Here is a 13,099-nt window from a genome sequence, read left to right on the forward strand (position 1 = left end):
GAGTGCGTTCGATATTAGATTCCATGTGAATTCGAATTATTTTAGATTAGTAGATTTTGAAAAATCTCACAAATTGAGTTTTCATATAATAAAGATTTTTTTAAATAACTTTCCAATTGATAAATCGATCGACTCAAACATCTGACTATCTCCAAATTTGAAAAAAAAAATATTAATTGTCGTAAACTGCATTAAAATCGGCTTATTCGTTCAAGAAATATCGTTGTCGAAAAATTTCGAGAAAAGTGATTTTTTTACATATCTACAAAATGACTTCGCTGACCGTTTATCAAGTAAGGAATAATTGTTATGTGCTCGGATAACTTAGTCAACTGCTGCAAACCGCATTAAAATCAGTCGATTTGTTCAAGAGATATCGTTGTTGAGATAAAGTGCAAAAATGACATGTGGGGTCTATCGTTTTTCAAATTGTTCCAATAATTCATCTTTTTGATCGAAAAAATACGGCGTATCGAAAAAAAATTCTTTGTGGAAAAAATAAATATTGATTGAAAAATTGTTCGTAATGGTGATTTTTGGTGAGAACGATAAATTCTAAGATTCGGGGTACTGAGAAAAAATATTTCAGTTTTTTGATACTTTAAGGGTTTTTCCAGAACACTCTCGACTAAAAATTTAAAAGCAAAATCAATTGGACCCTTGTTGGGTTCCCCTCTTAGGTCTGCACATTGAGATGTAACACAAAACCCTGTTGAGTCTTTACTGAGTAATCCCTCTTAGGTCCTAATGGAGAAATCTCTATAACGTCTCAATGAGGAAATCTCCATCAGAACCCAATCTAAATTTTGACATAAAAAATATTATGATTTCGAAAAATTAAAAAATAACTTAGAATTAGATACTCATATATTAGAACTCATTAGCGAATGTAATTTGAATTGAAATGAAATTATTGATTGAAAAAACCCTTGACGTGAGTTGGGCTCGGACTCTAGTCATTTGGGTCCTCAGTCATTTACTTACCGCTGGTCTAGAAGGATTACTGATGGGAAAATTTTTTATTTCGTGTACATTAGGATGTCCGTTATTTCCCAAGTTGATTTTTTTTTCGCTGCCACCCCCTGGATTCTTAGTTTTTGACTTAAAAAAAAATATCTTACACAAATAAGCTCTTAATTTCCAAATTAAACCGTGCCTTAATCGAGTTACGTTTCCCATTTAAATAACATGAGAATTTTTGCAAACAATTTTTTTTCTTCGAAAAAAATGTTACTACAACTATGATCGAGGCGCGCAGTAGCTTATCAGATCCGGCCCTTGCTTTCTAAAATACATTGGACCGGGTTCGAGTCCGGCGTACACCAATGAATATTTTCAATATTTAAGTGTATTATTCTGCTGAGCCCAAAAAAGATAATACGAGTTCCAATTTCAAAATTTTACCCCCTACCGTAGTCGCTCATGACCTTAGTAGTTTATGCTACTTTAAAATCACTTTATGTGATATTATTCATGTTAGGCGCAAGTTTTAAAAAATTTTTTTCTATTTATTTTCTTTACTGACGTAAAAATACAATGTTTATATAAATTCAACAATAAATTTAAAAAGGAAAAAAAGACTTCACCGAAAAATGTAAAAAAATTGACGTAAGTAAAGCTGCTATTGACTTTCCCAGCATCAACTATCAGTATCTGTCATTAAAGAAGCAAAATAATTTATTCGGATGATAAATCTATTGCTTGTTTGTCGCTAATTCGGTGCTCCAATTAGAATTTCGTTACTTGATTGGATTCCAAGAAATCATTAATAATGTCGGTCAATGCCAACTTTACAAATGTAAAAAATTAAAAGAATCAATAATGAAATTTTTTAAAAATGTCCCGTTTGACTTGGAATGTTCCTCATACTAACAAAACAAATTTAGTTTTAAAATTAAAATTTTTCTGAAACGCAAATTTTTAAATTTGCGTTTAAACTTTCCGCCAGGAAAATTGATAATTTTCAAAAGTAAGGAAGATATTGGTTTCACCCCGTTTTTCGAAAATCGAGTTTTTAATAGATGTTAACGTTTTAACGATGAAGTCCGTATGCCACTGTGTGTGTGTGTTTTTTTTTAAATTTTTTTTACCTAGGAGGTAAAATACATTTACGTATGCCAGGAGTAGGTGTTGGTGCCAGGACTAGGTGTTTGCCTGGGTATGTTGGACTCAAAAGTCAATATTATTTAGCAATAATACCGACTAAACATCCTCCTCTCTTCTTTTTCCATAGATATTACGGGGAATACTAGATCGGACCGCGTTAGCATGACTTCAATATAGTCCATATTGCGTCTGACAACGCCAGCTTCTGGTTTCTATTGGTTACTGGACCCTTTCTGCGGTTATTTCTTTTAAAAAGCGCTGCGCGTAGGCTACGACAGCTGACCAGTTTTCTACTTTTTTGATCATGCAGGTTACTAAGCTCTCAGGGGAGAGCGTGGTACCAGTTGTTTCTTCGGTGCTGCTTTTGTAGTCCTTCCATTGATCACACTCGAAGAACGTGTGCTTGGCGTCGTCAATTTTGTCTGAACAATAGTTGCACGTTGGCGTGCTGTGCAAATCCATCTTGAAAAGATAGGCATTGAACTGCCCATATCCCGTTAATAGCTGAGTCGGGAAGAAGCCCGTGTTCCCGTGCTTCCGAGAAACCCAGACATTTATGTTTGGAATCAGGCACGCCATCTGCCCGTCTCTCCTGATGTCCATCGGTCCTGCCACTCTTGCTGCGTTTCCGCCTTTACCTTCGTTTTTGCGTTTTTCATGTTTTCATCACTTTTTTTAGCCTTATAGAGTTTTGCTCTCTCAAACGCTAGTAGGTCGATGGGTGCGGCTCCCGCGATGACCAATATAGCCGCCTCGGAAACCGTTCGGTAGGCACAGGCAACCCTGAGAGCGCCTCGCCGCTGCACTGCCGCTATCTTTCACCGGTAGGTCTTTTGCTTCAATATGTCTGCCCGTATTTTTGCTCCATAAAGCAGTACTGAGTGGAACGCTTTTAGAAGAACTCTTCTCTTTTTGGTTCTTGGAGGCTATCGTCGTGACAACTTGCGCTTTATCGTATTCACATGTGAATAAACTTTTAAACCAAATGTATTTTGTGAACCAGCTTTGTATATATAAACTTTTGAACCGTATGCATTTTCTGAATCCGCTTGACGCACTGAGTACAAATATATCAAAATTTTTTTAAAAGTTCCATCATGAGGACCAATGCAATAGTTAGATTTAGGTAGAAGTGGTTGTTGACTTCGTGGTTGAGCTTCGGCGATCAATGTGTGCAACTCATTCTTCATTAAGTAGGTAGGGGTCTCATCATGGAGTGACCTTGGAATTGTAGCTTGGCAAGTACTAGAGTTGGCGTAGTGTAAGTTTTTGGATTTCATAAAAAGACGGTATTTATCGAGGATTCTCTGTCGTTGATTCTCCAATATTGGGCAGCCAAGTGGAGAAGTATATGCTCGTCGTTTATTTTGCTCAGGAAAGCTCGCAGTTGGATGGCCCAGTTAAGGTTTTGGAAGTTAAAGGTCTCGAAGAATTTTAATAGTCGGCGTAAGGCAATTTTGGGTAGTTGGGAATCCTCCATTTTTAGGATTTTTATAATCTAGTTGAATGTTTGTTTGAGCACTTCATGCGAGATGTGTGACAAATTGCTATCTGTAAGTGCCGTTTGTAAGCGTTGGGATTGGACTTCTCCGCCGGTACTGGTAGGATCTATAACTATCGTGTTGTTGTCCATGAACCTGACCTCTAGGAAACGTGAGAGTTTCCCATCAGGTTAAAACTCATCAAAAACTGGGGCGCTTCAATTGGATATAATTTTAAAATGAATGCTCAAATTTTTACACCAGGTGAAAACACTATTTAAATCAGAATAATGTTGTACACTGCCCAATTTAAGATTTACGGACAGCGTAATAATAGCTCGACTATACTTGTTAATCGCCCTTGTTATGTCCGAAAAAGACAATTTTAGAGTTCGGTAGCTGGGCTTATCGGAGGTTCGGATAACAGATGAATTTCCCTAACGAAAGGATCGTTAGGTTTTAATTTATGGGTTTGCGAAGGTGAAAACCCCGGAGAGGGCCCCTTGGAATAGACAGTCGACCTCGGAAATAATAATAATAACCTCCACTTACTATTACGAATCTGACTCGAATAATGACTCAGCCTTGGATTAGACGTTTATCTTTATCTTCTTCCGCTGCTTGGCTGCTTTCTTCCTCCTGCTGACTGGAGGTCGAAAATTGAAGGTTCTTAACTTAGAAATGATTATACACTTCGATTCGGATTTTTAGTTTGTATATTCTGATTAAATGGCCCTATGAGCAAACACGTCTTAATTTACACTATTCACTTATTGACTATTAACAATCTAACATAAAGATTGAAAGAATATGAGTTCGTAACCGGAGTAACGACTCCGGCAAATAAAAGTTTGCCGTTTAAAGTTCACAAAGAAAAATATGATTTGAGAGGGGACCAAATCATCGGAACTGCGGGAATCTCGATTATCGTAAAGACGAATCGTGGCTCGAAGAATAATTATCACAGAACTCGGAAATACCGTTAAGGAAAACGAAATGAATAATTAGGGAAAACATGACTAATTAATTTAATAATTGAAGTCCACCTATACGTGTCGGGGTATAGGACTCACCCGGGCTTTAAGGCAGAATTGTTACCTTGTAAATAAGTTGTCGAATTATGGTGTTCTCGGTTTTTATCACCTCGGTCGCGACTTACAAGTGGGGCTACTAATTAAACAATTGGTTCTTTTGATGAGGTGACAATGCGCGGTAATGTGTATTCTACAGCCATGAATGAGTTGTCGCGCAGTCCTGGTTGCTGTTTCCTAAATATGCAAGCGCTGCACTTTTCGGCGGGAATGGGAGGCCCTGTATTATATACGGTATACCGGATATAACACCCTCTAGCGATAAAAAAAAATTATTATTAATCCTTACCTATAATTGATCCAAAATGACTTCCAACTTTTATAAAATTACTAAAAATAATGGTAAATGAAAGTATTAAAGTCCAAATTAAAGACTCTCTCATGAAATTTAACATGAGTTCTTTTAAATGGACTTATTTCTGGTAAAGGAAGTAATCGATGCTAGGGTGAAGGAGGGCATCGGGAGTCAACATATCAGACACATCGACGAAGTGAGCACCAGCCATCGCTTCTGCCCCCGTGTACGACGATTTCTCTGTCACGGCATTTAATTATTATTACTAAAATTTCCCTGAGTATTATTAAAGTTTGTTAGTTATTACGAAGTTTATTGTGATACAATAAATGTGATGATTAATTATTAATTAAAAATTATTGTGTTCATTCTCATTTAAGAATTCTTGACTCAATAATTATTATGTTGAATACCGACAAAATATTATGATTTGTTATTACAATTATAACTGTCTATTACGACGGTTATTATAAACATTTATTACTATAGTATTTTGATGATATTACTATTACACATTTATATTATCGCGATTAAGAATATAATCTTAGAATGATTGCATACTGAAAGTTGTAATAAATTTATCGATATGAAGAGAGTGCAAAATTATTTCAAGTCCCGAGCGAGTTTAGCGACGAAAAGAAAATAATTTTGAGAAAATTGAAATAAGGTATTTAGACTTTGGCCAGCCGAGCTATACAATTGCCGCGGCCGAATGAAAGGATAATGAAGGAATAGCGATTGGGGCTTGAAATAATTACGAGTGAAAAAACAAAAATATTTAACGGAAAATAAAAGCTTAAAAAAATTCTGTGGATTTTCGACCTTGCGCGAGCTTCGATAGAGGTCGACGAAGAAAAAAGCTTACGTGTCTACACGGGTTCGAATGACCGTTGAGTTCCATTCGGAAAACAGTGATAGACAACCTTTTTTCTCGGTGAATTCCTCGACTGGGGACGTCTACTATCCGAGGAATTCTAGAGACACCACTTTACCTGGTGTGGATCAGTTCACAGGTAAGTGAGCATTTGCGCCCTTGGAAAAAGGGCGATTCCCTAACTGGAGGCCTTCAACCAAAAGGTGGCAGGTGACCATATACGAAAATATCATGGAATTGCGAAGTAGGGCCATCGGGGAGGCACTAGCTACTCGCCAGAGAACTGGGAAGAGAACCGGGAAAAATTTGTATACAATGTGCAAGCGGGTTTCTTATATTTTTGTAATCATCGTTTTGTAAAATTAAAGTATAATTCATACTCCTAGATAATAAAGAGGTTCAATTATTATATTTAAATTAAAGTTTGCATGTTTTATTTACTCTCGATGGAACCCTGGACCCGTTTCACTCTTCTCAATCAAAAGGAATTTACAAACAAAATTTAAAATGGTTGTCACTTCTGAACTAATAAACTTAATTTGCTCCTATTCAAACTTGTTCAAGATAACTACCAAAAAAATAAGTATACTAAATTTTAAGGATGTTGGTTGAAAATTATAGGTGCTATCCTGATGACAAGACCGCCGCTAGATTACATGTATACGCTGAGAGAAAAACATGGTACTCTGAACCAGGAAAATCTAGTTCAATAGCATTACCACTATTTAATTGAAGTTCTTATACCTAAAATTATTTGTTATGTTGAACCCCAAGATGGTGTTATTTGAACTATTTTTAAGCAAATATGGGCTCAATAGTCATCTTGTTTCACTTTAACTCAGAAAACAAAAAAAATAATTCGGATAGCTCAAACCGTACCCGGATCTTTTGGTTATACACTAAGCTCTCTTCGACTTAAGCTATCTGAGACATCGTTCGTAACAACTTTTTAGTCATCTAATAATTTTTAAATTTACATGATAACAAAATATTTATAAGTATATAGTTCATGTAACTATTCATCAATAGTTATTTCAACGGTTCCACGTCAATAATTCTCAGCCAATAATGTTTTGGCAAAAATATCTCGGCAATATTATTTCAGGACAAAACGATTTCAAGCCAAAAACATCTTTACTAAAAACATCTCATCATTAGGGTCAGGAGTGTCGCAGTTGTTTAAATGAGCATTTATATGTTCATCCTCAAATTTGAATAAAGAAAAAACCCCAACTTCTTGGCCCTGCTCATCATTATCATCATCAACGGATGTTACAATGATAAAATTTAGTTAATTATAATCAATTTAATTATATTATTTTTATCAGTGAAGGGCTTCGCTCCTGGACCCCAACTTCAGGTCACCCACAGCGAGACGTCACAAATTCATACCGTATCATCTTTTCAATGAAAAAATTTAGCTAATTTACTCGGAAATAGGCTAACACAAACGTGTGTAATCGTGTTGCGAACTTTTAACATAATTTGAAAGTGTGTTTACTCAGAAATAGGCCAACCGTAATGCACGTATTCGAGTTGCACCAACATTAGACTTTAGACCAATACATAAGCTTGTTAACGTGTTGTGCCCTTTTTATCATGGTTTTTTTGTGTTTATTCGATATTAGACCAACACATAAGCTTATTACTTATACTTAATTTGTACTTTATACTCCTACAAACTTAATTACAGGATTGCCGAGATATATTTGTCAAGAAATTATTGGCTGAGAAATTATGAGGAGCCACCATTTCAACTAATGCATAGATTGAGTAACTACCAAAACAAAGTTCGGAAAACTATATTTCTATATTTGTGATGCTATAATTTTGCTAACTATGCACTTTTCTTGTAATGAAAATACAAAACTTTTTTAACTAATGGTATATTTTTTGAACCTATTTGACTAATTAAAACTTATAATTTCAATTGTAAGATTAGCTAAAAATTTTACCATGAGGACTAGACTTGGCCAAAAAAAAAAACGAACAACTTTTTTTTTCTTAACGGTACCGTAAAAGTATTGTTCTTGATGACTAAAAAAATTACCTTAAAAACTTGAGCTCTTAATATGAATATTAAGAGGTACATTGTTATAATTATTGCTTTTTTAACAGCTACTGCATGCTTTACACAAAATTCGGACATCATCGACTTTGAAAGTTTTTCCATTTCGTATCTTCGAAAGAAATCAAATTCTCTGAAAAAAAACTCTCTTAGTAAATTAACGCAGGACAAGTCGTTTCCTTGTAATCGAGTTTAAACATTAATTTATTTTTTTAATTTTATGATTTTGATTCTGGGTTTTTGTAACCTCCACAAATATCAATATTTTTATTGAGCACATGATCATTTATAGTCTGTAATGGGTACTTTTTGACTAATTTTTACCTCCAGCTCGATCTAAGCTCGCCGGAGTCCAGGATTCTGACGATGGTAATTTAAATTAAACCATCTCGGAAAGTTAATAACAATAATAAACGAGATCTTCTTTATTCTAACAAACAAATTTATCATTTTGTATATTTTTAAACGGCGAATAATACAAACAAGACCCATACATACAAGTCGTAATCAATTTTAATTACCGTCGTCGGTGTCGGCTCTCTCTGTTCGTGACACCTCTCTGCCTCCCCGCTTCTACTACCTTCTTCACAAGAGACTTAAATAAATTTTCAAAGACACTAGTTTACAGCGATAGAGCTCCAGAATATTATAACGAAGCGTCTTAAAACAATCTTTTAAGACTATTTTAAGATAAGCTCACAGCGGAGCGTCGTATTAAAAAATATTGCGGTTATAAACTTGCGAAATCCTCTAAAAAAAATTTAAAAGTCAATTTTCATAACAAATCTAAGAATCAAATTTCAAAAATCTGCTCTCGGAATTCTTTTTGGGGTATTAAAAGAGTCTGAAAATAGTCTTGGTTTGTGTCACATTTAAGATCTTGAACAAACGACTTTTTTAAGATAATTTTCTTCTACACAGGTGATTAAGTGGATAACTGTGTTGCATGGCATAGAAATAAAAATTTTGTATTAAGTTTTGACCATACTTTTCACAAATATATGTAGGTGATACGAAATTCACCGGGTCGTCTAGTTACAAGTAATTTATTTGCTTAATTACGTACTTTTATCAATGAACTTTTATTCTCAATCCTTAATCGTTTTCTCTTTCTTAATCTTAGAACTATCGAGTTTGAAGTACCCTCTCCTACCACTATCACGCTTGTGAGCGTTTACTAGCGAAGTCAACTGCCTGACCGCTAATCAGGCTTACGCTACAGCGCTACGACGTATTGCAAGCGTTTCGTGAATCTAAAAACTAATCATTTATCTCGATTTGAGCATGAAATTTTACTCAAAAATAACTGTTTGCGCCATAAAAATATTGATATTTATGGTGATTACAAAAATCCAGAATCAAATTAAAAAAATTGAAAAAATAAATCAATGTTTAAATCTCGATTACAAGGAAACGACGTGGTTAGAAAATTCTTTCCTACCTAGAAAGTTGACTTAAATATTTGATAGTCCAAATTAGATATCGCTTGGATTTACTCTTTGAGTCGAATCTGTTTCAACATTAAGTGCACTTCATTAGCTGTTGATGTGTTGACTTGCTCAACTGTGAGTGATTCGATGCCCGTCAAAGTATTTTCGTGATGAAAATATTATTTAAAAAAAATTTTTTTAAAACATGCATTAATTCTTTTTTATAGTTTTATTTTTAATTTTCTCTAATTCTGATAAGTAATTTTTTTGGAAAGAAATATTCTCTTCTTTTCCTGTAAAACTGAATAAATCTTATCAAGTCTTAATAACTCTTTGAGAAAGCCCGAAACTGCAGGAAAAATTTGACTTTTGAAGAGTTTTGCAGAGTTTTTAAGACTTATTAAGTCTTTCCTTTACTTAGTTAGGGATGTGAAGACTTTCGAAAAGTCTTATTCAGAGTTATAAAGACTTTTCAAGAGTTTTTTCAGAGAATTATTGCCACAAAGAATGAAATGGAAAAATTTTTAAAATTGTTGATATCTGAATTTTGTGTAAAGAATTCAGTAGCTGTTAAAAAATCAAAAAATCTGACGATGCACCTATTAACATTAATATTATGGACTTAAGTTATCAGGATAATTTCTTTTTGTAATCATGAACAATATTTTCACGGTACCGTTAAGGAAAAAAATTGTTCGTTTTTTTGACCGGTTTGATGAGGACAAATGCAATAGATTGATTTTCATATAATAAAATCCATTGGAAAGTGGAAAACAAAAGAAGAAAGTTCTTATTTGAATTGTCATCAAACAAAGTATAAGTGAAAATAAAAAAAAAAACGATTCGTTTTGAGTTGGATATTTTGTAGACAATAAGCAAACAATAAAGTTTGAACAGTCGCTAGAAATAATACTCTGATAAGTACTAAGATTACCGATGATGAAATCAAAAGTCACAATTTTCAAGCTTTACGATTTGACATTGAATGATCCACATATTTTACTTTTTTGTCATAGTGACAGCATTTACTTTGAAATTAATTTCTATAGATACAATCTATGGAATGAGAATATGACTTGATATTAGTATACCGGGTGTCTTGTAAGTCACAGACAATTTTGCAGGGTTAGATAGAAAAATAACATTCTGAATCGAAAAGTCCTCTATGATTTTTCGATCCGAATCATAGATAATTTATTATAAATTAATTAGAGTAGCCAACCAGGTGCTCGCTACAACGACAGAATGGCAAGAACGAGAGATTATGCTCGTGCGAAAGTGAGTGTCGAGAATATCAGCCGCGAGCACACTTGCTCGCGCAATGTCTACAACCCGTAAAGTCCATATGAATAGAACTGAGCTGGTCAGAAAATAGAAAAGAAAAAAAAGACTCCGTACTTCATAAATTAAGACAGAAAAATTTTAAATTTTCATAAAAAGTGGCCTTGAAAAAGAGTTATTAAGATATTAAAAATTTTACTTACGATGTCAATTAAAATTTAAAAGCTAACGTTAATACCTATTGTAATATATGTCAAGACTCTGAACATAGAAAATAATTAATTTTCGAAAGTCGACCTGTTGAACACGGAGCTAAACCTAAAAACCAAAAGATATTCTGGTTTCCTTGTCGATGAGATTATCCTAATCTTAGTGTATGTAATAAACAAAGGCGAAATATTAATACCTATTTTCAAATTAAGACCCTAGAACTTAAAAATTTTTAATTTTTACAAATCCAATTGTCGGACACGCAGTTAATCGCAAAACCTCAAGGGAACTCTTGATTTTTTCGATAAAAACATCTCAATCTCGGTGTTTGTAAGAAATTGAGAGAAAATGTCGATACTTAATTTCAAATAAACCTTCTGGAACTTGAAAATTTTCAAAAATCCAACTCTCGGCGATGGAGATATACCACAAAATTTCTGAAAATTGTGGTTTTTGTCAAAAAGAAAAATTCCAATTTCGGTGTCTCTAAGAGATTAAGAAAAAATACCGGTACCTACTTTCAAGGATACCTTTGAAATTCAGAAAAATTTTATTTTTTGAAATCCACCCCCTGAACACGAAGACAACCCAAAACTTTAAAGTAACTCTTGATTTTCTCAATAAAAATATTCAAATCTCGGTGTCTTCAAAAGATTGATAGAAAATTTCGAAACTTAATTTTGAATTAAGCTCCTGAAACTTAAAAATACTCCATTTTTAAAAATCCAACTTTTGGACACAGAGATAAGTTCTAAAAGTTATTAAGTATAAGATCTTATTATATCTTTATTTATTATAAACACCGAGATTCGGATAATCTCATCGAAAAAAAAAAACTAGAATATTTTTTGGTTATTAAATTTTCTCTGTGCACAAGAGGTGGATTTTCAAAAGTTAATTATTTTCTATGTTCAGGGGCTTTACAAACTTCAAAATAGGTATCAATGTTAGCTTTTAAATTGTGATTGACACCGTAAGTAGAATTTTTAATCTCTTAAAAACTCTTTTTCGAGGTAACTTTTTATTAAAATTTTTAATTTTTCTGTCTTAAATTTTAATTTGAGAAGTACGGAGTCCTTTCTACTTTTCTATTTTCTGACCAGCTCAGCCTTATTCATATGGGCTTTACGGACTGTAGACATCGGGCGAGTATGCTCGCGGCTCATATTTTTGACACTCTTCCGCGCTGGCCTCCTCTCTCGCTCTTGCCATTCTGCCGTTGTAGCGAACACTTAGTTGGTCATTTTAGTTAATTTATAAAAAATTATCTATGCCTTGGATCGAAAAATTGTGAAGGACTTTTCAATTCAGAATTTTTTTTCCATCGTACCCTGCAAAATTGTTCGTGACTTACAAGACACCCTGTATACATTTTTAAATTGTTTATCACCCAAATCAAAAACTTTTCCGGAACATTATCGATTTCAATATCTACAAGTTAGAATATTTGTTTCTTTTATCATTAAGTAATTTTCTAAACTAATTTTCATGCGAATTTATTTCGTATTCGACGTATTTCAATACGAATAAATTCAAGAATTATTTTTAATCAAATTTAATACTATTTAAAACAATTTAACATGAAACTGTTGCTGAAAAATTTTGAATTTGAACAAATTAAATCTACTTGATTCGTTTCGTCTGTTTTTGGTTACCTAGTTATTAAACTCTTAGCGAAATTTATTTCAATTCTATTGATATCAATACTTGATTTAATATAAATCGTTAAATATATGTTTTTTGTGTCTTTGCATTATCTGTAACAACTTTTGATCTGACCTGCTACTGATCGATACTTGAAAATGAAATGTCATAAGTGGATCTTCCTGAGATCAAAGGGAACCATCGCAAATTTCGTAACCTCGTCTCCAGCTATATAGGTAAACTTGGTTTCTTATTCTGTTTTCTGCTCTAAATAACTTTTTTTATATTTTTTTTTGTAAACAGATTTCTTGAATTAACGACAATTTTTTTTTCTTTACCAACTTGCATGCATTTATACTTCAAATTTATTTTTTAAAAATTTTTGTTTATTGTATACATTGCATTAAAGGCATGTTTATAATTAAGTCTTATTATCAATCATGTTTTATTCTTATTGATGAGAAGTATTGGTGGAAAAATGAAAAAAAGAAATAAGTAATCTTTGTGAAAGTCATCTGATAACTGCAGAGAAAAATAATCTCTCAGTAACTTACATATTAAGTTACTAAATGGTAGAAGCACCAAAAATTTGATCTTATTTTTTAACAGTGATCAAAAA

General features: G+C 33.3%; 1 protein-coding gene across 18 annotated transcripts in view; it reads left to right on the forward strand.

The window, feature by feature from the left end:
• Pip5k59b (Phosphatidylinositol 4-phosphate 5-kinase 59B) overlaps window positions 1–13,099 on the forward strand; it is a 337,529-nt gene that overhangs the window by 137,121 nt on the left and 187,309 nt on the right. For 15 of the 18 annotated variants that reach the window (XR_012480040.1, XR_012480042.1, XR_012480044.1 and 12 more), the window contains one exon: window positions 12,654–12,716. The exons of the other annotated variants lie outside the window; for them this stretch is intronic. Coding sequence is in view for 11 of the 15 variants with exons in the window: in XM_074250315.1 (XP_074106416.1) it covers window positions 12,654–12,716 (63 nt within the window). In the remaining 4 variants the exon portion in view is untranslated. The remainder of the gene's footprint in view (window positions 1–12,653; window positions 12,717–13,099) is intronic. 18 annotated transcript variants of the gene reach the window in all.

The sequence above is a fragment of the Cotesia typhae genome, unplaced genomic scaffold, assembly GCF_013202065.1.
Source record: "Cotesia typhae breed Kobodo isofemale line unplaced genomic scaffold, CoteBio_Ctyphae contig_56, whole genome shotgun sequence".
Classification (NCBI taxonomy): domain Eukaryota; kingdom Metazoa; phylum Arthropoda; class Insecta; order Hymenoptera; family Braconidae; genus Cotesia; species Cotesia typhae.